Raw genomic sequence first — 26,625 nt, 5'->3', positions numbered from 1 at the left:
CTCTCACACTAAGGGAGCCTTCAGGGGATATCCTATGACTTAGGCCCCCTCAGGGCGAGGAGTGGGCCTAAGCCACAGTCTGGTCTCCCTCTGCAGGAGGCGACTGGGCAATCATGGGAAGGCTCCGCCCCCATCACCTCATTGCTGCTGCCACTGCTGACCACCATAGCTGCTGGCACTGAGCCCTCGCTTCATAGCACTGGCCCCGCCCCCACCCACTGGTGGGTGGGGGGGGGCGATCTGGGGCCAGGCCAGCTGTGGGAGGGGCTGTGGGAGGTTGAGGTACAGCAGGTCGCACCTCTGCAGAGGCGTGGCGCCCAGACCAGCCTCGCAGCTGCCTCTATGGCTGCCTCTGCAGAAGGGCCCTCACCCAGGTGAAAGGGGCAGTGGTGGTGGCGCTGCCTTCTCTCCCGCTTCAGCACCTCCTCTGCTCCCGCTCCCGCTCCTGCAACATTTCTAGGGTGTCTAATGTGGTGTCACCAACCAGGGACAGCTCACTGGGCAATGCACTCTTGTGGGGGTATTTAGCTGTGGTAGCATTGCATATTTGAGGTTCCCCAATGTCCCTGATCTATGGAGTTGGCCATGATGACTGGGAGTCCTGGGTGGGGAGAACCAATCTGGGGGGAGACATGGTGTGGTGAAGGCTGGGGCATATCTGTGGTGATGGCTGGAATGTGGAGGCTGGGACTGGGGTCTGGAGACTGGACAGGGGCCAGAGATCTCACCTGGCTACTGAGGGATGTGGCCATCTGCTGGCCAGAGAGGTGAAGCTGTGGTTCTCTGAGAGCATGTGCTGTTGGGGCTCATGGGGTTTGTTAGGTCTGTGCTGACAGGAGACAGGCCAAGGTATGTTATGAGAGTTTTAGAAATTTTATTTTTAATACACACCAGTATATCCATTTCAGCAAGCAAGAGTAGGGAGGGCAGGATATGTATGTCTCTGTGTAGGTCGGACGTAAGTGCAGGCGGTTGTAGGAAGCTGGGTCTAGTGTTGCTTTTCTTGGCTGCTTAGCTTCTCTTGTGACACCTGAAATGAAAATAACAGGAAAACAGCAGAGAGGACAGGAGCTTCAAGCAGGGACAATAGAAAAGTAGTGAGCGCAGAGGAGAAACAGGGCAGGGGAAAGATACAGAATATGCCTAACAGGGTTTGGCTGGTCTAAGACCCAATCTGCTGCTGGATCTGCTGCTGCTGCATCCCTGAGGCTGCTGGAACTGGGCGTGTCCTGCCAGGCCTGCAGCCATGTGCCAGCGCTGCCTTTCTGTTGTTGTTGCTGCTGCTGCTGCTGCTGCTGCTGTTGCTCCGTTGCATCTCTCTGTACTGTGGTTCATACTCTCCACACTGGGGTTGCGCCCCGGGTTCATGATGTTTAAGGCCTGGCCCTGGGGGTTCAGGCCTCTCATTGCTTACTGCTGCGGAGGGACAGCAGGTCGTGGCCCACTGGCTCGCATGGTGTTCAGGTTCAGCAGGCTGGTCTAGAGCGGAAGGCCGGGCTGGCTGGCCACTTACTTGGCCGTGTGCTGTTTGGTGAGAGCTGCCATCAGCTGAGGGTTTGACTTGAGGATGTTGAGCACTTGCTGCTGCTGGGGGAGCTGGGAGACTTCAGGGTCTGCAGCAGGTCCTGCAGGGCACCTGGAGAAATGCTCTGAGGTGGCTGCGCCTTGGGTCTGCATAGACATCACGGGTCTGGGCATGCCTCACATTGGCTGTTGCTGGCTGCCACTGCTGGGGGTAGGGGGGCAGAATAACAGGCCCACTGACCTGGTTGGGTCACATTCAGGCCCATGGGGGACATCTGGCTCTCAGGGGTCACTGTGCCTCAGGGGCATACCGTTGTCAGTGCTCACCTAGTACAGGTGCTGCTGCTGCTGCTGCTGCACCTCACGTGCAATCTGCCGGGCGCCTCCACTGCTGCAGGTGGGCCTGGGCGGGGAGGAGAGGGGCGGGGGGCGCGCTGGCACCTGGTTAGTGGGCTTCCCAGTGCAAACTGTGGTGGGGGCTGAGTTCTGGCCATGCTGGAGAAGCCAGCTAGTGACATGCTCACAGGTGAGGGCTGGGGCAGAGTCGGGGGCTGTGGTGTCCAGGGTGTGCTGGGATGCAGTGTGGGGAGCCGGGGTGGTGCTGAAGGAGGGGAAGGCAGACTCTGCTGAGGCACGGTGTGGGTGTCGATGGTGGCGTTTGCTGGCGCATGAGCTATGTGTGCTGCCGGCGGCGCTGTATCTCCTGCTGGTGGAGCTTCTGCTTGATGTTGAGGCAGTAGGGAATGGGGCATGTATTTTCTTGGCAGTGTTTGGCATGGTAGCAGCAAAGGGTGACGAATTGCTTGCACACTCCGCAACCTCCATTGGTCTTGTGTTGGCAGCCCTTGGTGTGCTGCACAACCCAGTTCATCTTCTGGCAGGATGGCTGCAGACAGTTGGTGTCGTGGCACTGGCGGGCATGCCTCAGGGATTGGATGCAGCGCTGGATGGCCTAGCGCCGCCGCCACTCCTGGAAGCTCCTGAACTGTGGCTCACCCTGGCTGCTGCCCTCATTGTCCAGGCCCAGGCCCACCTTCACCATCTTGTGGGTGTGGCCTTTATGTTGTAGCAGTTGATGTCCTTGCACCAGCCACCGCTCCCTCGGGGGAGGCACTGCCTCCGCTCCGGCTTCCGCAGCAGCGGTTACTGCCTTCTCGGCTCCAGCTCCCACAGTGTAGGTACCACCTCCCCACTCCCGCTCCCCAAGCTGTGGCACCACCATGGTGTCACTTCTCCTGTGCAGCCAGCCCTGGCAGCTGCTGTGGCTTTGTCCAGATGGTTGTCCGGAAGACGTCTGGAAGGTCTCCCAGTCTAATTAGCATACTACTCTTTTATTAGTATAGACTAGAGGCCTGGTGCACGAAATTCGTGCACTGTGGGGGGGGGTCCCTCAGCCCAGCCTGCCCCCTCTCACAGTCTGGGAACCCTCAGGGGCGGGAGGCGACCCAGCAATCAGGGAAGGGCGACGCCCCCATCACACCTCTGCTACTGCCACTGCCGGCAGTGCAAGCCTTGGCCAGCCCTGGTTACCTGAGCCTCAGGCAGCCCTGGGCTGCTGGGAAGCCGACATCCTAGGCTTGCCTGCGCCTTGGGCGTCAGCTGGGCAGCCGCCATCCAAAGCTTGCCTGCACCTCAGGCTGGCCCAGGGTGGCTGGGGGGTTGAGGGGACTGGGGGACTCCGGAAGCAGGCATGTGGAGTGGCTGGGCCCGGCTTTGCCGTGCACCTGCCGCCCCGGCGGGGCTGAGGGGAATGGGAACTGCCATCTTGTGGCTGTGGGCACCGCCATCTTTGAGGGCGTGGCATTCAATTAGCATATTCCCTACTTATTGGCTCTGGGTGCCACCATCTTTGAGGCTGTGGCAGTCAATTAGCATATTCCCTCTTTATTAGATAGGATTTTAAAAGTAGCATGCTATATATGTCCAAACCTAGCTTTCTCTTACATAACTGTATTCTGGGAATCTTTTCATATCAAAACAGTTTTCTCATTCCTTGTTTTTAGCTATATAGTGTTCTATGTGAATTAAACTATAGTTTATTTTATCAGTCCCATAATGTTGGAAACATAAAGTATTTTCAATTCTTTGCTATCCAAATAATGCTTCAGTGATTAAACTTGAACTTACCTGTTTTATACATGCATAGGTATATTAGTAGGATAAATTTCCAGAAGTAAGATTAGTGGGTTTAAGGGTAAATACATTTATAATTTTGTTAGACAATGCTAAATTGCCCACCAAAGGGATTATGCCATTTTGCACTTTAAGTGCTAAGTTATGGGAGTGCCTGTGTAAGACTTGTATTTTTGCTACTTTGATTATTGAGAAATTTCTCATTGTGGTTTTTTAAAATTTTCTCTTATTTAATATAATCATTTCAGAAACACTTTTTAATTTTTACAAGTGTTAAATAATACTCTTTTTTTAAAGACAATTATTGAAATGAGCAATATTTGAATATAATTCTAGAAATTACTATACCTATTATTAGAAGGTGTTTGCAGGTGAAAGAAGGGGTCTCAACCTCTGAGGAATTCAAACCTGCCAACCCATACCTACTAAGCAAATATCTAACCCTATAGACATTTTTACCCTATACCAGAACTTTCTATGAGAGAAAAGTAAAAGCTCACATTTTCTCTTTATTTTTATTTATCTCCTTAATTTACACTTTATTAACTATAAAAGAGTAACCAGTAACTGACTGGTTTGCATAGCTTGAGTGGCCAAATACTTACTGCAAAGTGGAAAATTATCCTTTCTGAAAGGTAACACTGATCCTTTAAATATTGTGTGTAAAGATATGCAAAAGATCAAATCCTTTTTGGTGAATGTGATTTATGTAAATTCCACCCCCTCTGACATATTCATTTCCAGACGTTTTGCAGCTGTCTATAGCTAATGTAAATTTATTTTAAGAAATAAAGCATGTGCCGGGGGGTAGGGGAGGCCGGGGGAAGGTCAATGGGGAAAAAAAGGAGACATATGTGCTACTATTTCTAATACTTTAAACAATAAAATAAAATTAAAAAAGAAATAAAACCTAAAGGCTAGAACTAATGTTGATACAGAACATATGTACCTTCAATGACAATAGTTGCAAAGTAAAAGTTTTATATTATTTGAAGGGAGGAAGAAATGAATAGTGTGGTTATAACTTAGGTGTTACAAAAATTAATGAAGCTACAAAGATTGTTGAAGCTTTCAGTACATAAGAGCATGTAAGATCACTATATGAAAAGAATAAGGTACAGGCAGTTACTTTTAGCATGGATTCCTCATCTTAGATAGTTATTCTGCTACTTAATCATCTTACTAATAAGTAATAAAATTATTAATATAATCAATACATTTGTAACAAAAATTCCTTCCTCATTGTCTGTTGGATGAAGAGTCAGAAAAATCTCTGTTCTGGTCCTGTCTTAAACTGACATGCCCTGTACCTTACTTTTCCCATTAGTAAAGTAACTTATTTCTTGCAAATTTGAGAAAGAACAGTTGAATAGTATTAAGGGAGAAAATAACTCACAAAGGGCCACAATCCTCCTTCTATTATAGCCTTTCTCAAACAGGGTTCTGTGAGGGAATATAAGCCTTACAGAGAATGATTCAAGTGATTTCTTTTCTCAGTTCTCTTTTAAGGATGGTACATAGCTAGTACTATTCTAGATTTCATAGAAGATAAGTTAACTCATTACATGGTCTGGTGGAACTCTGGTGGAGAAGGACTGTATATCTAGAGAATATCATATCAGGAAATTGTTAGCAGTGTAGGTGTCTTAATGGAGTTGAGCAAATGAGTTTCTGCCCAAAACCCGAAGGAAAACCAGTTGTGTTGCTGGCTGGGAGAAGTAACTAGCTGGAGTGCTCAGTAATATGTCTATTATCATCTTTCATTCATCTTTTAAAGTATGTTAGATAGAAATAGTCTACTTTATGTTGGATACTGCTAAATATCTTACACAGGACAGCATCCACCATCCAACAAATAATTATCTGGCCCCAAATATCAATAATGCTAGATTAAGAAATCCTGGTGTCGTAAAATTAGAGCACTCGTACATTGGTGTTAACATTGAAATTGGTATCACCTACTCTTTTGTGTTTTATATTTTGTCATTATTTATGATCATAAAATTAATACATTTGTAACAAAAATTCAAAGAATTTGACTTAGAAGGTAGTAAATTCCTGAAATTCTAGCTCTCAGAAATAAACACTATTAAGGTTTTCATCTAGACTTTTTCCATTAGGATATTAACATACATATAAATATATTAACCATTTTTAAACAAAAAAATATAGTACTATACATACTTTCTGTAACTAACTTTTTTCACTTGGACATTGTATTATATTAATACCTCTATTATTCCATCATAAGGATACACTACAATTTATCTCTCCAATCCCTGTGGATTAATATTTGGCATTTTTGTAATATTATTGTGGATAGTACTGCAGCAAACATATGTATGTATAAATCTCTGTTAATCCTTGAAACTATTTCTATATGCTATATTTTAGAAGTAGAATTTCTAGGCCAATGAATATGATCACTAAAAAATTGAGAGATATAGTCATATTTCCCTCCAAAAATACAGGTCTATTTGAAAGCAGTTATTCAATATTTAAAAAGAGGCATAGGTATAGTAATACCTTATTTCTAGGAATGTAGCATGAGGAAATAGTCCAAAGTTTTTAAAAAGCACAAATATGTTTTTTTCACACTGTTATTAATAGGATCAAAAAGATTAGAAGCAACTTTTAAATGTGTAATAGTGGGAAAATGCTTTAAAAATCTATGTTATTCCCATTTGTACCAATTTGAAGTCTTAAAAACCAAGGTTAGAGATACTATAATAATTCTTATGTCATTGTCACTTAAAGAAGCACTGTGATTACAACTAAACATGAAATAGCATACATGTTATGAAAAAGGGAAAAGAAATACAGATGGAAAAGAGATCTGTCAGCGTAGTGGAGTGATTCCCCCTCCCCAATTGTGCATTATATTACTTTCAGAATGTTTTTAGAAAGTATTCATAACAATGTCACTTGCTTCAAGATAAAATGTTGATTGATGTAGAAAAGATGAGTTAGGATTTCAATCCAGAGGCCAGCATTTGACTGAAAAAGAAGAAAATAAGCCTCTCATTTATTCTCAGCCCATCATGCTTTTCATGTGTTCTCATACATTTTAGTGATTGAAGCATAAACTAGTGATTAATGTGAATCTTGAATGTACATGAACTAATCCAGGGAAGGCAGTCTCAGGAGGCATAGCATTAGATAGTTTGTTCTACACAGCATTTTGAAAACTGTCATCAGGGAGAAAAAAAGGTTATTGTAGCAATATCCTTTATTTTCTCCAGCTGGCTGCTATATTTTCATGTTATAATGTGGTCAGATCTCATTTATGGTAGTGGGGTCCTTTATGGGTAGGTAAGAAAACATGACATTAAAGGCCATTTTGTATTTATTGAAACAATATCAAATCTACTGATCTCAAAGTGATCTAGTCACTTTGAACATTTAAATGCAGATGTTTAAATTTTTCATTTGAGTTTGAGTCTCAGAAATTTCTTGGTAACATTACTAGAAATTGATGTTAGTGCTATACTTCAATAAAATAGGTAAAATTAGGAAATTTTAGTTTGGTCTTTTTTTTTTTAACCTAACTGGGGAGCTATAGAAAGAACTTGGTGTACCTGGTACGACAAGCTCATTTTGTAGCTTTGAATCAGAAGAAAACATTGCAATAACTACAGGGAGAATTAATTATAATCCTAGGAATGTGTTTTTTTCCCCTCCTTTTCTTTAAATGACTTGTATGATGTCTTTGAGTCTGGACTTTTTGAGTCTGGTTCGTTAATTTACTGGTATAAGAACTGATTTAGTAATGGTGGCCACTCTTGCCAGAGACATGCTGGCAACAGTGATTTTCTTAGCTATTTCTCTTTCCTGGCGTGACTGTTTTAAAAGAAACATTTTAGACCAGGTTTGGACTGTGAGTTCAAGATGGAGGGTGTCTCCTGTAATTGCCTATCTTGCCTCTTACAGAGTGACTCTCTTCCTTTTTTTTTTTAAATACTCTAGGTGATAAAACATACATTTTCCCATACCAGCTGCTACATGGGTAATAGGGTATAGGGAGGTGACTTTTAAAGTCCGTTTAAGCTCTAAGAATCAATTTTTTATAATTTACTAAATCTTTATTGTTCAGATTATTACAATTGTTCCTCTTTTTTCCCCCATAGCTCCCCTCCATAAGGTTCCTACTCCACCCTCTGCCCTTACCCACCCCCCCACTGTCCTCATCCATAGTTGTACACTTTTTGTTCAGTCTCTTCCCGCACCCTCCATTCCCCTTTTCCCCCAAGAATTGTCAGTCCACTCCCTTTCTATGCCTCTGATTCTATTATATTCACCAGTTAATACTATTCATCAGATTTTTTATTCCCTTGGTTTTTAGATTCACTTGTTGATAGATACATATTCGTTGTTCATAATTTTTATCTTTATCTTTTTCTTCTTCTTCCTCTTCTTAAAGAATACCTTTCAGCATTTCATATAATTCTGGTTTGGCAGTGATGAACTCCCTTAGCTTTTTCTTATCTGTGAAGCTCTTTATCTGACCTTCAATTCTGAATGATAGCTTTGCTGGGTAGAGTAATCGTGGTTGTAGTTTCTTGCTATTCATTGCTTTGAGTATTTCTTGCCATTCCTGTCTGGCCTGCATAGTTTCTGTTGAGAAATCAACTGACAATCGTATGGGTGCTCCCTTGTAGGTAACTAACTGCTTTTCTCTTGCTGATTTTAAGATTCTCTCTTTGTCTTTTGCTCTCGGAATTTTAATTATGATGTGTCTTGGTGTGGTCCTCTTTGAATTCCTTTTGTTTGGGGTTCTGTGTGCTTCCTGGACTTGTAAGTCTATTTCTTTCACCAGGTGGGGGAAGTTTTCTGTCACTATTTCTTCAAATAGGTTTTCAGTATCTTGCTCTCTCTCTTCTTCTGGGACCCCCATAATTCTGATGTTGGTACACTTGAAGTTGTCCCAGAGGCTTCTTACACTATCTTCAACTTTTTGGATTCTTTTTGCTTTTTGCTTTTCCGGAGGAGTGTTTTTTGCTTCTTGGTATTCTAAATCTTTGACTTGACTCTTGCGATCCTCTAGTCTGCTTTTAGGTCTCTGTATAATAATTTTTATTTCAGTCAGTGTATGCTTAATTTCTAGTTGATCCTTTTTCATATCCTCGGGAATCTCATTAAATTTATCTGCCTTTTCTAGGAAATTCTTGAAAAACCTTATAACCGTGGTTTTGAGCTCTATATCCAGTCTTTTGCTTTCCTCCATTTCCTTCAATTGTGGCCTGCCTCTTTGTCTCCACATTTTTGCTGCTTCCCTGAGTTGATGGAGTTGCTTTGTGTGCTAGGTATCCTATAGGGCCCTGTAGCTCAGCCTTCCCAGTTACCTGTGGTGGACACTCTTGGTGCACCCCTTTGTGGGCTGTGTGTGCAGTCTTGTTGTAGTTAAGCCTTGATTGTTGTTGGTATCACTGGGGGGAGTTGACCTCCAGGCCAGTTGGCTGTGAGGATCAGCAGTGTCTCCGCTGGGAGGGCTTCTGTGCTCAGCTTAGGTGGGGCTGCATGCACCTCTGAGAGAAGGCTACTCTCAAGTTTCGCCCACTGCCAGACAGTCCAGTTTCTCTCCAAATGAGTCTGGTACCCAAAGTCTCACCCAGAGCTGGATTTCAGTACAGTGGGGAGGTTTTGCTTCCCTCTCAAAGGAGAAAGCTAGCCACTGGGAGGGCTTCTGTGCTCAGCTTAGGTGGGGCGGAGTCTCAGGGTGGAGCAGACAACCTTGGTTTCCCGTCAGCCCCGCCCTAAGAGGGCCCTGTGTCTCAGTGCCCCGCAGCAATGGCTGCATGCACCTCTGAGAGAAGGCTGCTCTCGAGTTTTGCCCACTGCCAGACAGTCCAGTTTCTCCCCGAATGAGTCTGGTACCCAAAGTCTTACCCGGAGCTGGATTTCAGTACAGTGGGGAGGTTTTGTTTTCCTCCTGAACGAGAAAGCTAGCCGTGCATTTGCTGCCCACTCTCTCCACGTGCCGCGAGTAAGCCAGCCGCATATTCAGCCACCCGCCCTTTCCGCACACACGGGTCTCCGCACCTCCACAGCTACTGAGTCTCAGTGTCCTTTTCTCTTTCCTTCTAGTTGTAGAATTTCCACTCAGCCAGCTTTCTGGTGGTTCTGGATGATGTCAGCTCTGTCTTCCAGTTGTAGTTTTAAAATTGTTGTGCAAGGCAGCAGTATAGGTGTTTACCTTATGCCGCCATCTTGGTTTCTCCTAGAGTGACTTTCTTTAAGAAGTTTGAGGTGGAGTATCCAGCTGGGTATGCTAAAAGTACTGTTGAGTGGTTTCTAATTCCTTGGAAGGCCTTTCAAGCCTTTTTTCCTGTAAAAGTCCATTTCAGTGAGTGAATATAGATTAGGCATTGGGCCCATTCTGGTATTCTAAAAGTTGAAAGGATACTTCAGTCATCTTTTTTTCCCCCATAGGAATAACAAAATGTGACTGGGTTGAGTATTATTTCTCTGCTGGAAATAAGTGTACTTTTTCAGTGGTTCGTTCACATTAGTATGTTAGGGCTTTCAGGCATTCAGTATTGGTAGGTCGTAAACAGTCACAAAAGAATAGTACTGTATAATATCCAGAGGCTGGAGGAAAAGGCTCAGTACAATTTTCATATAGAGGACCTTAAAATGTTCTACCACCTGAAACTGTCGTTTATGTAAAAGCTGAGTTTTCTTGTTAGCTTGAGCCACTGCACAGTTAACCTTTTGACCTTACTTTGGCAGTTTGAATCCAAAGTATAGCACTAACATCACTCTGGTGCCTTTTGAGTTCCCCCTTTGATTTCATCTTTTAAGTTCTACACTAGATAGTGTTTTTATTTATTTAGTCATGTAATTATTTTTAGGTAATGTTTTTAAAATAAAAGTTGCTTCTAGAAGTAAGAACAATCTCTCTTTTGTAGCTCAATAGTGGCATACCAGCCAGCTGGAGACAACAGCCACACCTTTGATGTCACAGCCATGTTCAAATCGATTGGGATTTTCCTTGGGATCTTCAGTGGATCTTTTGCAATGGGTGCTGCTACTGGAGTGGTGACAGCTTTAATATCCTTTTATAATATTTATCCTTTCTTGTTAACCAAACAATGTAATTGAATGCTGTGTTCTGTGGTCTCTCCTAGTTCTATAATTGGCACTGTGTTATTATTATTAACCTTTTAACAAAGTACTTGGTTTGAAAACTTAGGTATTCGTCTTTATCAATAAGGAAAAATAATGTAATTGTTTTATGTAGGATTACATGCCCTCAAACTTTCACTACAAAGGTTTAATTAGGCATAGTCACTGTTTGGGGTGAATTTTAAGGTTGTAGACTAAATTGATATAAAGGTACGTATATTTCAAAGAACCTCTGAGTGTTCTGTTTTGTTGTTCAGCCTGGCAGTCTTTTGCTGTTTATGTTTATTTAAAAGGAAAAATAAGAAACTTATGACCATTATGCCAACTGAACTAGATAGGGTTCGTGGGCTAAGATAGATGGGAATTCATCTTTGTTTTCACCAATTTTAACCTTTTACTACAGAGTCCTAGACACTGCCACTAGTTTGTAATTTGAAATATTGGGCAAGTCATTCAGAAAACATTTTTTATTGCCCACTGTATGCCAGGTGCTATGCTCCTGGGTATCAAAAATGAACAAGACAGACATGGCCTCTGCCTTCTTGGAGCTTCTGGTATAGAAACATTGACACTTCACCTCATGGGTCCTCTGCGTAGGAAGGTGGAGGGTGAGAGCAGCAGGGAAAATCATTCAGACTAGACGATCTCTAAAGAGCTCCCAGCTCTAAAACTTCTAAGACACTTTCATATAAAACTAATACTGCTTTCAAGATTCTATAAGTTTGCTATACTTCAGCTAAGTGCTGGAAGGGACTTGTCTTATGGCTTTTTACAGGTGAATTGAGGCACAAAGGGGCAGTAAAAAGAATTCTTCAAAGGAGCTAGGCCCAATAGTATCTCTTCCCCATTATAGTTCCTTGAGGGTAGGAAGTATATCTTATTAATCTTTTTGTTGTAGTACAGGTTTATTGAAGTGAATGTAGATTTCAGCCTGAGGTTTATCACAGCTTCATATAGGCCCTTCCATTGTAAACTAGCAAATACTTTTTAGACTAGTGTTAAGTGAGTGACGTGCCTCAGTTTCTTCATCATGGAATGCTCTGCATCACAGAGGTGTTAGGGCATCAGATAAATGGAAAATCTCATGGAAATGACATTTTAAATAAATATAAATTTCTGTAAGTATGGAAGCTCTTTTGCTTTGGGTCACCGATTAATAATCAGAGTTGGCATGTTGTGTATCTGATCTGTTGCTCCCATCTCTACCTGTCCTTTACTGCGTGGTTTCTGGCAAGGCATGTGATACCCATAAAACAATCAGAGAGACTAAGCTGTTAGACTTCTTCATGAAAGGGATGGCTGCTCAGTAAGATGCTCATTTTAAGAGTTGCTTCACTCTGGTGCCTTTTTATTCTGTGGCTTTTGTGTTAGGCAGTAAAGCTTTCTTTCACTTTCACGGTTGCCTTGCTTTGACTATTATTTTTTCTAGTTGCACTTCTGTATTAAGATCTTTTTACCAACCTTGACAGTCTTACGTGACAAAGTTCACCAAATTACGGGAGTTCCAGTTGTTGGAGACAGGCTTGTTCTTCTTGATGTCCTGGAGTACCTTCCTCTTGGCTGAAGCATGGGGTTTCACGGGTAGGTTACTTCCTCCTTTTGATTGTAAACCCTTACAGAAAGTGACTCTGCTAGTCATTTTTTCTACTAGTAGACCAACTCCTCTAGTATTTGGACATACTTAGTAGGGTTGGGATTTATGCTGTCACTTTAGGATGTAAAAAAGATTTTCAATGGAAGTGGTATGTCTCAACAAAGTAAGTCATAACTAAAAATGTCAACATTCAGCGTATAATCTACTTCTGTAAAATAAAAGCCTTGGTAGAAAAGTCGGGAACTCTCCTTTCACGTGAACTTTGAACACTTTGTCATTGCAGGAGTGGTTGCAGTATTGTTCTGTGGCATCACACAGGCCCATTATACATACAATAATTTGTCCACAGAGTCTCAGCATAGAACTAAACAGGTAAGATAAACTTTATAGTTTGTGAATAAAGTTTTTCTCTCTGCAGTGAAACAAATTTGTTCAAAATGATGCCTACTCATTCTGGCTCCTCTTCTTTTATTTTTATTATTTTTTTAATCTTTATTGTTGAGAGTATTACAAATGTCTTCCCCATTTTCCTTCCTTGCCCCCCACCACCCAGTTCCCACCCCGCCCCAGGCCTTCACCACCTGGCTCCTCTTCCTTTGACTCCAGAAATAGATGGAATTGGCAGGTTGAAGGGTGACAGTTTTTAGGATAAAGGTAGGTGACCAGAATAGCCAGGGATTATTGTGATTGTGTCAGTTAGCTTCCTTCCCTGTTTTCTTAACCTAATGACTTTTAAGAGGAATGTTTTTCTAGTCAGGTCTGACTAGAACCATGGCTGTTTGATGTTGGTAAGTTTAACTTCTAATTTGACTGGATCTACTGCTGGGTGATGCAGAGAAGATTAACGTCCTTTAGGCACTTCCAGAAATGTGAAAACATCAGGGGTTGGGCTTCATATGGCCTTGAATGAACAGTTGTGTAGGGCACCTGAAGCATTTTCTAGTCTTATGAGGTACATGGTGCAAAGATATGAACAATATGTAATGTCTAGAATAGAAACAGATGCAAAATTGATTATGATTACATCAAGGAATAGAAGATTTAAGTTTTACCAAATGATTAGAACACTTGAGATTAGCCTGGAGAGAACTCATGACAAAGCAGGAGCAAAGGTACTTCTTTTTTCTGGAACCACAAATTTAGTGATTGACATATGCTTTTTTCCCCACCCCCTCAAAAGAAATTAGGCTTCCTATACACTGGGGCTACAAATCCCTTTTACAGATTAATTCAGTGCAATAAGTATAGAGACGATAATCAACTGGGGTGGTAGTGGCATTTTTCTAGCCAGTGGGGTAGGGAATAAAAAACAAGGTCACAGTGTCAATTGGTGATATGAAACTTGTGTATATAAAAAACACACACAGATAATAGGGTGGTGAAAGCCTGGGGTGGGGCAGGGGTGGGCTAGAAGAGGTCAGTAGGGAAAAAGGAGGACATATGCAATAGTTAAAACAATAAAGATTAAAAAAACAGACTAATAGAACTTCTAGCTTTGTGTTTCAGATTACATGTCATACCAGATTTCAGAGAAGGGGGCGGGGGTTGATTTGAGGCTTGAAGAGCTACAAAGCTACCATAGAAGGGGGGTACAGAGCACAAGACAATGATGCACTGACTCCATAAATGAAGGACAAGACCCAGGTAAAAAGTGAAATCACACGGCAGGGCAGCAATATGAGAGTTGTAATGAAGTGCTCTATGCCAGGACAAAAGAATTTGAACTTGGGCCTTACAGCCTGTGAAGAGGGAAGTGTCTATGAAACTGCCATATTTAGAGAGATTCATTGGATAGGGGTGTACAGATGGGTGACAGGGATACCAATTAGGGTCCTTTTGCAGCATTATGGGTGGGAAGTGATGAAAGGTAGACAAAGGTAATGGCAGGACAACAAGGAACATTCCAAAAGAAAAATTGTCAGGGTTTGGAAGAAGGGGATAAGAATGATAGGGAATTAGAGAAGGGAAGCTGACTGGGGAAAGTGAGAGGCAACTTTTCTCTTTTTCTCTGTGGGACTGCTAATGTCATTACTACATTTGCTTGCCTCTGAATCACATATTTTGGGGGATATACATGAACTTTACATATTTGAAGTGTCTGTTTTGTTGTCTTAGTAGTAATACTCATGTTTTCACGTTATGTAGCTTAATTTATTTACTGGACTAACCTTTTAACATTTCGTTTCAGTTGTTTGAGCTTCTCAATTTCTTGGCAGAGAATTTCATCTTCTCCTACATGGGACTGACTCTGTTCACCTTCCAGAATCATGTCTTTAACCCAACATTTGTAGTAGGAGCATTTGTATCCTTTATAATTTGTTGTATTTTTAAAACATTTTTTAAAAATTGAGATTCGCATGTGTTTTCTAGAGGGGTAGTTGACAAGAATACATTTAAATACATAAAGTGTTCCTCTCAGTACAACAAGTAAGGATTTTAACTCCTTTTTCTGCTCTGTTTATTCTATCTTCATCTGTTTATTACTCAAATAATACTGATAGATTGAAATGACAGAAAAATAGTTTCCTACCATTCTGCCAATCCCAAAAGAGAAAACTATAAAATGTTTGTCTTCTATTGCTAAAGCGAAGAAAGAGAGAATAGAGACTGGGGAGCAGTGCAGTCTATGCTACAGGGTCATTGAAAGCTGGTGAAAGGCTGAAGGAAGCTGCCTGCCCTCCGCCTCATTCTCTCTTACTTGTTGAGTCTTTAAAATCCAGTTGAAAGAGAGAAGCTGAGTACATGAAAAGGAGCAATCAGTATTTCCAGCCTCATGAGAAGGCAGGAGGAGATGAAATCCAGAGCGTGTGGGGAAGTAATGGCCTTCACTGGGAGGAGGAATAACTCCACCATGGCTCCAGGAGAGGGTAGGTTATAAAGAGATGAAGGCACATTTGCAAGATGGTGTTCCTGACTGCTAACCTCTATTTTAATCTATAAAATATGAGGTGAGATTATCTGCTGAAAGTGAGATAGGAGCAGTTGGCCTATCAGTTATCTATTATGTAACAAATTACCCTAAAATTTAGCAACTTACAACAACAACAACAATCATGTATTATATCACAGTTTCTGAGAGTTAGGATACTAGAAGTAGCTTAGCTGGGCTCTTCAGGATCAAGCAGCCCTCGTGAGGTTGCAATCACTCTCTGGGCTGGGACTGTACTCTGCAGAGTTGATGGGCTGGAGAATCCACCCCAAGTTTACCCACACGGCTGTTAGCTAGAGGCTTCAGTTTTGCTCTACATAGGCCTCTCCATGGGGCAGCTCATAACATTGCTTCCCCCAGAGGGAGTAAGCTGAGAGAGCCCCAAGATGGAATCCAAAGTGCCTTTTATAACCTAACCTTGGGAGTGATATACCTTCATCCCTTCTGCCACATTCTGTTGGTCACACAGGTGGATCCTGGTGCAGTGTGAGCAGGGACTTCACAAGGCTGTGAATACTGCAGGGAGGGATTTTTGAGGACTATCTTGGAGGCTGGTTTCCACAGGTGACAGGAGTTTTGTGGAGAAGATTTAGAAATAGTTGTTTTAGAGAATGGGACAGTGAGTTGACCAAAGAAATGCTGTAGGATTGCTAAGCAGTAATAGGAACCCACTTGAGTCTGAGGAATAGATATTAGCAGTAGAATCATTCTGCCCTATTGTATGACTTCGACCTGGAGTACTTAGCTGTAAGCATGGAGGAAAGAGATAGTTGATTCCATCTAGGTTTGGGGTTTTGTCAAGTGGGTGTAAAGAAAACTGGGCTCTTCAGGATCAAGGCAAAGAAAGCACAGAAAGAGACAAATGAATGTCAGGTATTTCAGAATGTTATTGAGATGTGGTTAAGCCTGGCCAGTGTGGCTTGGTTGAGCATTGACCTATGAACCAAGAAGTCATGGTTCAATTCCCTGTCAGGCACATGCCCGTGTTGTGGGCTTGATTCCCAGTGAGGGGCATGCAGGAGGCAGCTTATCAGTGATTCTCTCTCATCATTGATGCTGCTATCTCTCTCCCTCTCCCTCTCTGAAATCAGTAAAAATATATCTTTTAAAAAAGATGTGGTTAAGAAGGGAAGTGAAGCAGGGAAAGGACTGACTGTGAGGGGGAAGTAGCAGAATCTTTGGACTGGAGGTCCCAGACAGGTGGAAGAACTATCCAAGTGAGATAAACAAGAAACATGAAAAGAAATTGTGGTCAGAGAGGATGTTTGAATTAGTGATTTTAAAAAGTAATATTTTTTAAACCACCTCAGAATACAGATTCCGCCAAAGAGATTAGCAGAAATATTTTTTAATTTAAAGCTCTAAGTAGGATCTCTGTTAGAAAGTGAGGTATTAGTGAATGCCATTCTACATAGTCTTAGTCTTCTGGGAATGAACTTCAGGCAAAAAATGATAAAGCCCTATTAATAAGAGAAGAACCTTAGCAGGAAGACTCCTATGAGATCGGTAACTCCATATCCTGCTAGTGTTTGAGAAATTGTTCAGCAATCACGTTCCTTGATCCACTGTACTTAACCGGAAATAAGACTAATTATTTCCCCTAGGTTTCTGAGTCTGTTAGGAATTGAAATTTCTGGATACAAAATCCTACCATGAAAATTGACCCCTACAAGGGAGAGCTGTTCTCTTGCTGGCTATGTTAGTTAGGATCTAGATTTGGTTTCATGCGAAAAGACCCAAGTTAACTGAGGTTTAAACAAGATAGAAGTTTACCAATGAGCATATAATGCTTATGTACAGTTCCTTTTTGCCTTTAGTCTTACAGATGCTAATGATTTCCAGTGGTACTTAGGTCATCCTTGTTTTGTTTTTAATCTTAGATTATCCTTTATATATCTTTCAGAAAATGGGGTGGAGATTATATTGTAATCCCTGAGATATAAATTGTAATTGTAAAGCAGAGTCTCTATAGACAGCAAACTGGAAGAAAAGACACTAAAATTGTGTGTGGGGGGGCGTTTGTTGTTAAAACCATTCTGAGTTACCATTAAGCCTTCCATTTGAAGCAGGGTGGAAGTTAGAGACTTAGAGGACTGCATCAGAGCTAGCAGAAATTTCAGTGGTATGAGGTGTTTGAGCTGCCCTTTTCTTTGTTCCGAGGAAGCAAGGGCAAGTTTAGCCAATATTACTCTTCCTCCTACTAACACTGACAATTAAAGTGAATTAACCTATTGTAGTCATAATCTTAAGATTATACTCAAGAATCTCTGCTTTTAAACATGTTTCTCTTCATCTCATGAATTTCCTATATGTTAGATCTGCACTGTCCAACTTGGTAGCAACTAACCACTTGTGATTATTTAAATTTAAATTAATTTAAATGAAATAAAATTTTAGTTCCTAGGTCACACTAGCCACATTTCAAGCATTCAGTCAGTATGTTGGACAATGCAGATATAGAACATTTCATCATTGTACAAAGTTCCATTGGACTGCTCTGTGTTAGAGAAATATAAAGACTATTAGAAACTCAGCTTCCTAAGATAGTCTTTCACCATCTTGAATGTAGACTCTAAATAATATTAATATAGTAAAAAGAAATTACCCTTAACCTATTAATAATTTTAGATTGCTATTTTCTTGGGGAGAGCTGCTAATATTTACCCCTTGTCCCTCTTACTTAATTTGGGTAGAAGAAGTAAGATTGGATCAAATTTTCAACACATGATGATGTTTGCTGGTAAGTTATAACTCCCTCTCTTTCTCCACTCTAAGAAACCACTCACAATGTATATGCCAGCTTGATTTTAAATGGAAATGATATGCTGGTAAGATATTACTCCCTTAAATATTGAAGTTGCAACCTCCAAAAAAATTTTAGTATCTGTATTCCCTTCTATGGGAAAATGTTCATGTTCTGGTTCCAAATTCCCACATGTCACACATAGTAGAGAAGATAAAGATTTATGCACTTTCATACAAAAATCTGTATGTGAATGTTTATGGCAATTCTATTAATAATTGCCCAAACCTAGAAACACCCCATTTCTGTTCCAATGGGTGAATGAATAAGCAAACTGGTACATCCATGCCATGGAATACTGCTTAGCACTAAAAAGAACAAACTGTTGATACACACAACAACATGGATGAACCTCAGAGGCATTATGCCAAGTGAAAGAAGCTAGTCTCAAAAAGTCACATACTGTATGATTCCATTTATATGACATTCTGAAAAAGACAAAAGCATAGCAATGGAGAACAGATGAGTGGTTGGCAGGGTATTGGCAGGGTGACAGAGAGGTTGGACTAAAAATAGGTTGAACAAAAGAATTTGGGGGTGGGTGGGTAATGAAACTGTTCTGTGTCTTGGTTGTGTTAGTGGTCACACACCTCTATGCATTTGTCAAAACTTATGGAACTATACACCCAAAAGAGTGAATTTTACTGTATGTAAATTTAAAAATAAATTTCAAAAATTGTTAAAACATCAATGTATGTCAGTATCATCTACTAATTCTTTTTTCCATTTATTTGTACTTATGTACATTGATATGTATTTGTTCACACCCCTCTAAGTTCTCAGAATACCTTATTTCTCTGAATTTACGAAGCTCACATTGGTAATAAGTTATTGAAGAAATACCTCTTCCATTTCCTTTTAGGCCTTCGTGGTGCAATGGCATTTGCCTTGGCCATTCGAGATACTGCCACTTATGCACGACAAATGATGTTCAGCACCACACTTCTGATTGTGTTTTTTACCGTATGGGTATTTGGTGGTGGCACCACTGCCATGCTGTCATGCTTGCATATAAGGTAAGTAGTGATTGGGGACCTCATTTCCATATTAAATTATAATTCAGGTTATTTTCTTTTAATCATGATAAAATTTTAAGCTTTGATAAATCTATAATATTTAATGTTTTCCTTTTAAAAACTAAATAACATGTAGTACAGAAAAATGAAAGATATGCAAAAGAAAAATAACCATTGTTAATACTTTAAAGGATGTCTTTCCAGACCTCTTGCTATGCATTCTATATATTTTTAACAAAAAGGGCCAATACTACAGGTACTCTTGTAAACTTATTTTTAAATGTAATATAGCATGGGCATTTATGTTATTAGTAAATAACATTATTTTAATGGCTGTATATATTTTTATTTGTTTGTTTGTTTATTGTATTATAATTTATTTAACCAAATCTCTACCTTGTATTGTTTCTAGGATTTTGCTATTACCATTAACATTTGAGGCTTTTGCTATTACTATTACCAATAACAATGTGAACATTTGTAAATGCATACACCATTGTGCACTTGTTTGTTTATTTCCTTACGATACATTCCTAGAAGTGGATTGCTTGGATGTAGAATATTCATATGTTTAAGGCTTTTAATCCACATCACCAGATTGGATCAAAATTTTTCTTCTGCACCCTGTAAGACAGTTCTGTTTATCTCAGCCCTAATCAATATGAGATATTATCATTATTTCTCATCTTTATGATCAGCATAGGTCCTGACCTGACAATCCAAGGTCGAGATTGTGAGGTCTCGGTCTTAGATGCACACTCATTAATGTATTCAATTGGAAAGCTCCCTTGTATCTCAAGAGTTCTGCATTGTTTCCATGGATACAGCAGTCTATGTTGCTAAAGCCTTTGTAGATTTTAATCCTGTGTTTGGTTGAAACTTCATAGACCTTAAGAGCTATTGAGCCTGGCCAGCATAGCTCAGTGGTTGAGCGTCGACCTATGAACCAAAAGGTCATGGTTCGATTCCACGTCAGGGCACATGCCCAGGTTGCAGGCTCGATCCCCGGTGTGGGGTGTGCAGGAGGCAACCATTCAATGATTCTCTCTCATCATTGATGTTTCTATCTCTCTCTCCCTCTCCCTTCCTCTCTCTAAAATCAATAAAAATATTTTTTAAAAAGAGCTACTGACCTTCCAGAATACTTAGGGCTCATTAGAGAAAACCGTATTTCACATTTTATAGAATCTGTTTTCCATTTTTTCATTATAAAGACCAGCCAGCCTTAAATCACACTTTTAATGTGATTATTATCTTTATCTTGCTTTACTATTCAAATACCTTTCTTGCAATTTCTGTGCTGCTGTATATAATAAAGAATACACAAAAATAATGTTTGTATAACCCTAATTATTACTTCAGGGAGGACTGGGCATTTTTTGAGCACCTACTCTGTTCTGGGCATTTACGAAGTGCATTTTACAAATTTATCTAATCAAATTTACAAATTTATCTAATCACAGTAGCTCCATTTTACAAATGAGGAAATAGAGGCTTAAAATTTCTAAGTTGTTCAGTGTCATACAGACAATTAAATGGTGGATAAAGGAACCTCATCAAGAAATGAGGGTGGTCAATTTTGAAAGGATTAAATATCTTCCTTTTCTCAAGAGCTTGTAAATGAAAACTCCTTATTCTGAAAAAAATTAAATGTAAGAATTTTGGAAAAATAATACTCCTAAATGGAGTCTTAATGTTTAAGTAAAATCAGTTCTCTTCCCTAACTTCTCTTCACACAAACCAAACAAAATATCCATGCTTTACCCCCCCTCAAAAAAAACCCCACAACCCCCCCCCATACTCACATAAATTTGAATACACCTCACCAGCTTTGCAAACTCTTTGACCCTATCTTGCCTGTCCTATAACATAGTTTGTTTTTTAATTATATATCCTAGAGGCCTGATGCACAAAATTCGTGCAAGGGGCTTGGTCCCTGCTGCTGCGGCGGCTGCCTCAGCCCCTGCCGCTGTGGCTTCATCCAGAAGGTGGTCCGAAAGGACGTCCAGTCTAATTAGCATATTGCACTTTTATTATTATAGATTATTGTAGATTACCTTACAGTTTTAGGTTAACTCTTGTTATTCTTGTTTTGGGATTTTTTGGCCTCTGCAAAGAGAGACTGGAATTTAAGTTTCACTTCCCAATTCTGAAATTTGGCTAGTACAGTTTTGAGGAGGCTGATAATAAGTCCTTAAAGTTTAAGATTAATGCAGACTTAGACTTGACTATGAGTTCTTGCTCATTAATTTTGAGTTCTTGTTCTTTCCTTTACCAATTCTGTGATCTTGAGCCTCACTTTCCCCTTTTAAGCCTCAATTTCCATATTTGTAATGTGTGTGCTAGTACCTATCTCCTAGGGTTGTTATAAGTAGTCAGTGAGCTAATGTCTATAAAACTCTCAGCACAGCATTGCGAATGTGCCTTTTAGCCATTCATTCGATAAATTGAGCACGCCATGTGCCAGACACTGTTTTAAGTTCTAACTTAATGGTTCTCATTTGAGGGTGATTTTGCCCCCACTGCAAGGGACATTTGGCAATGTCTGGAGACATTTTATCATCACAATCTAAGATAGGAGGCTGCTATTGGCATCTGGTTAGTAGAGGCCCAGGGTGCTGCTAAACACCCTATAGTGCACAGATCTGTGCCAAAATGTCAGTAATGTGAAGATTGAGACCCTGCTCTAGAAAGGTACAGCAGTAGTAATAAGATATAAAAAGTCCCTGGTCTCATAAAGTCTGTATTTTAGTGGGAGAACACAGACAGTAAACTAACAGTCAAATGAAAATGGCAATTTTAGGTGATATTAAATGTTATGATGACAAACAAGGTACTGTGATGGTGACTAGGGATCAAACGTATTTTATAGGTGGAGGTCAGGAAAAGTCTCTCTCTCTCTCTCTCTCTCTCTCTCTCTCTCTCTCTCTCTCTCTCAGCTACATTTAACCTCAGTCTATCTGAAGGACAGGGTATTGCCAGTTAAACAGTGAGCAGGAAGAAGAGCAGCCCAGGCAGAGAGAAAAGCATATGCAAAGGCCCTGAGGCAGGAGAAAACTTGACCTCTTTAATGAACAGGGAAAAAAGCCCACATAGCTAGAATATAGTGATTGAAGTGTAGATGGGAAATAAGGTGGGCAAAATCCTATAGGGGCAGTGGTTGGCAAACACATCCTGTAAAGGGGTGGATAGTAAAATTTTAGGCTTTGCAGACCATATGGTCTCTGTCTCAATTACTCAACTCTAGAGTAAAAGCCCCACAGATGTGCCCTTAGCTGGTTTGTCTCAGTGAATAGAGTTGTCGGCCTGCAGACTGAAGGGTCCCAGGTTTGATTCTGGTCAAGGGCACATGCCTGGGTTGCAGGCTCAATCCCCAGTGGGGAGCATGCAGGAGGCAGCCAATCAATGATTCTCTCTCATCATTGATGTTTCTATCTCCCCCTCTCCCTTCCTCTCTGAAATCAATAAAAATATATATATTTTTAAAAAGCCCCACAGGCCCTAACCGGTTTGGCTCAGTGGATAGAGTGCTGGCCTGCGGACTCAAGGGTCTCAGGTTTGATTCCGGTCAAGGGCATGTACCTTGGTTGTGGGCACATCCTCATTAGGGGGTGTGCAGGAGGCAGCTGATTGATGTTTCTCTCTCATCGATATTTCTAACTCTCTCTCCTTCTCCCTTCCTCTCTGTAAAAAATCAATAAAATATATATTTTTTATAAAAGCCCCACGGATGATACATAAGTCAATTAGTGTGGTTGTGTTCCAACAAGACTTCATTCACAAAAACAGGAAGTGCACCGGATGTGGCCTATGGGCCTTAGTTTGTGGATCCTTGCTTTCGGGTCTCATAAGGTATGGTAATGAATTTGGATTTTAAAGTCCAATTGGAAATCTTGTAAGATTTTAAAGTAAAGGAGTAACATGATTATTTTTGTAGGGTAAAAGCATCACTCCAGCTGTTGTATAGACAACAAATCCTCAGTGAGTTAGAGCCAACCTGCTAGCTATTCCTACATCTTTTTATAGTTTGTGATGGTTACATTTGGCTCCCTGTCATTCACCACACATATTTTGCAATTCTCTGTCTCTGAGCATTTGCTCCTATTGTTTCTTTGCCTTGAGTTCTCTTTCACTCCCAAGAAATGACATAGCTCAAGTGCCTTCTCCTTTCTACCATCTTCTTTTATATTGGAACCATTCTTCCATTTGCTTAACATTGGGTATCTTTATGACAGCACTTATTTTGATCAGCCTTGTAATAACAATCCTATATAATAAAACCCTAATATGCAAATTGACCAAACAGTGGAACTACCGGTCGCTATGATGTGCACTGACCACCAGGGGGCAGACGCTCAATGCAGGAGCTGCCCCCTGGTGGTCAGTGTGCTCCCACAGAGGGAGCGCCGCTCAGCCAGAAGCCGGGCTCACGGCTGGCAAGCACAGTGGCGGTGGCGGAAGCCTCTTCCACTTCTGCGGCAGTGCTAAGGAACAGTGAGCTGAGCGGTAAGGAGCAGCGAGCAGGTGGGCCGTAAGGAGCGAGGGCTCCTGGACTGTGAGAGGGATGTCCAACTGCAGGGGGGATCGGGCCTAAGCCAGCAGGTGGACATCCCTCAAGGGGTCCCAGACTGAGAGAGGGTGCAGGCCGGGCTAAGGGGATTCCCCCCGCCCCTGTGCCAGTGCACAAATTTCATGCACCAGGCCTCTAGTATTGTTATAAGAGCTACCACTTCATGTTAATGATGTACCAGACACTCTTTTAACATCTCAAGTTGCATTTTTCTCATTTAATTCTTGCAGCAAATCTGTGTGGTGAATATTATCCCTATTTTTCAGGTGATAAAATCATGGTTCATTGGGCTACATAATTTGACTAAGTTCATTCACACAGCTGGAAAGGAGCTGAGATCAGATTAGAACCCAGCTCTCCCTGATTGCAGAGTCTTTGGGGATTATGCTCCAGTTGTGTCTGTTTCCCCCACTAGTCCCTGAGCTCCTTGACAGCAAGGGCCATGTCTAATTCATGTCTATGTTCTGTGCCTAGCACAATGCCTGGCAGATAATAAGTGCTCTCTAAATGTTTATTACATTGAATTGGTGCTCTCTCTCTCTAAGACCACTAGGTGTCACTTTAGATGCACAAATGTGGTTAGAGTTTAATGTGCTAAGAAGCTATTGAGCAGCTTCTGGCCATTTAACAAAGAAGAAATGAGCCTTTCTTGGAATTATGAATCTGGTCATATCCGGATTCATAATTCATAAATGTTTTCAAGTACTTGACCATGATTCACTTGCCTTTCAGATGAGGTCTTGCATCATTTCCTCCCTTCAGTATTATTTGTATTCTGAGTTGCTACTGCTACAGCTTCTCACACTGCTATTTTTTCTGTGTTGTCTGTAGTAGTGACCTTAATTGCTAAACATTTGAGCACCTATTGTGTGTCAGGTACTGTGCTAGACTCTGGGGCTACAGAGATGAATTGAGACATGACCTTTACTCTCAAGCAGCTCACAGTCTATTTGGGGAGACTGACAGGTAAATAACTATACTGTGTTAAGTATTATAGAAGATTCTAGAAAGTGTTGTTAAAGCATAAAGGAAAAATGATTCTTCTTGGATGGGGTCAGAGAATGGTTCATTTGACACTCGTAAAGGAGTAAAAAATCGCGGACAGTGCATTTCAGGTAGAGGGAACACCATGAGCAGAAGCATGGAGGCTCGGGAGAGGACAGGGATTTTGGAGAGGAGTAGTCAGGTGTGGCTAATAGAGAGTATGTAGAATAGAATGAGGGGAAAGGCAGGTTGGAGCAGTGGGGTGCTAATTTGTAGAGAATTTTGAATGCCACACAAAGGACTTTAGACTTCACTCTCTGAGTTGTAAGCCGCTCTCAGAGTCTTTTATCAAGGGACTAACCCACTGAGGTCTATGCTCTAAATAGCAAAATCTAGGGGAGAGCTTGGCAGCTAGAAAACCTTACATCCAGTTGCTACAGACCCCATGAGTCAGAATGAGGCCAGAGTGTGAGAAGTTGGAATAGAAAGGGGAGAAGATGTGAGAGACAGCTTAGAAAGAATGAACAGAGTTGCTGAGTGCTGCTGGTGTTGAGGAGATAGAGAAGAGTCAAAGAGAGCCTCTTCATAATAAAGCTGTTCCCTGGGAAAAGAAAAGCAGAATTCTGAGCAGATGAAAAAGAATTATGAAGAACCAAGGCTAATGTGTATCCATTAGCCTATGAAAAAAAAACAAAAAAAAAAACAACTGTAATTGGACCCTCTCTTCGGTCATCACAACAGAATGTTACCATGAGAGCTGAGAGGTCCAAAAACATGAAACTCCCTGCTGGAACTGCATTGTGCCAGCCTTGTATTTGGAACTACCCAGTAAGTAGTTCTTATTCAGTAACTGGGACAATGCTGCTTTCTCTGACTCTGCTTATAATGAACTTGTATTCAGAGAAGCAAATGTTATTTTTCTGAAAATGGTAAGTTGGATTGTAGGAAGAGAATCATTAGTAGACCCTGCTTGTCTAAGGATCTGAGCTGTTGCTAAGCAAAGTGGCAGGAGCCAAAAATTTATATCAACAGCCAGAGAGAAGCAAGAAAACATTAACCATTCCATAGCTTCTGCATTGAAAAAAGTAGTTCCCTGACAATATACATATGTGAATAGACTTTTTTTTTTTTTGGTTTCAAGATCTCATTTGCCTTTTGTTTTTCTCCTTTAGGGTTGGTGTTGATTCAGACCAAGAACATTTGGTAAATATGCATTTGTGTTGTCCCTGGCATTTCTGTCAAATGTACAGTTTGGAAAGAAAACAATCTGCTGTAAACTTCATGCCACCGTTATTTAGATCGTGTCCTATTTGCATCAGCTTTTAACTGGCATCTTTCCTGGCCTTTCCTCACTCTGTGATAGAAACAAAACTGAATTTTAGACAGTGTGTAGTTATCAGGGGTGACAGCTCTTATATCTGTGGGCCAACCTGGGCTTTGGCTGCAGAGAAGAGCCGTCCCATAAGCACTCCTGAGTTTTCAAGTGACTGCTCTGGCACAGGGAGCCTTTTTCCACTTGGGTTTGCGCATGAAGGCTTTTCTCTGATGTAAGCCCCACTCCAGCTGCTCTTCCTGTGTAACTTTCAAATTGGATGACCAGCAGCTGCCCTTGAGAACTGCCTAGAAGCTTTGGAGTCTTCCCTGCCTGATCAGGAGAATGCAGTTTCTTACTCTGTGCCTTAGCCTTGCCCACATTTTTTTGCCTGCTTCCATGTGTTACTTTCTCAGTTGTTCCTCTGCACCTGAACCTGATAGACTGAGTACAGTGTAATTTTGTGCCTTCTGTAGACTGACCACTCTTTCCTGTATTTTCCATCAACCTTTTTTTAATGGATTCTGAGCACCACTCAATATGTGACTCTGCCCTAGACTTTAGATTAGATGGGAAATCGCAGAAATATTTTTAAAGTTGGAAATCATCTCTTTCAAAACACAATTCTGTTTCTT

At 41.2% G+C, this 26,625-nt stretch overlaps 1 protein-coding gene across 3 annotated transcripts in view; it reads left to right on the top strand.

The window, feature by feature from the left end:
• SLC9A6 (solute carrier family 9 member A6) overlaps window positions 1–26,625 on the top strand; it is a 55,110-nt gene that overhangs the window by 15,789 nt on the left and 12,696 nt on the right. For 2 of the 3 annotated variants that reach the window (XM_054728707.1, XM_008159134.3), the window contains exons 7-13: window positions 10,566–10,707; window positions 12,258–12,363; window positions 12,660–12,748; window positions 14,565–14,678; window positions 17,934–18,045; window positions 18,971–19,124; window positions 25,851–25,881. In XM_054728707.1, coding sequence (XP_054584682.1) covers window positions 10,566–10,707; window positions 12,258–12,363; window positions 12,660–12,748; window positions 14,565–14,678; window positions 17,934–18,045; window positions 18,971–19,124; window positions 25,851–25,881 — 748 coding nt within the window. Of the gene's footprint in view, window positions 1–10,565; window positions 10,708–12,257; window positions 12,364–12,659; window positions 12,749–14,564; window positions 14,679–17,933; window positions 18,046–18,970; window positions 19,125–24,570; window positions 24,661–25,850; window positions 25,882–26,625 lie in introns of all 3 variants that reach the window. The other variant, XM_054728661.1, reaches the window with a different exon arrangement.

The sequence above is a fragment of the Eptesicus fuscus genome, chromosome 1 (genome assembly GCF_027574615.1).
Source record: "Eptesicus fuscus isolate TK198812 chromosome 1, DD_ASM_mEF_20220401, whole genome shotgun sequence".
Classification (NCBI taxonomy): Eukaryota; Metazoa; Chordata; class Mammalia; order Chiroptera; family Vespertilionidae; genus Eptesicus; species Eptesicus fuscus.
Note: the sequence above shows the minus strand (reverse complement) of the source record. Positions and strands in the feature narration are given on the sequence as shown.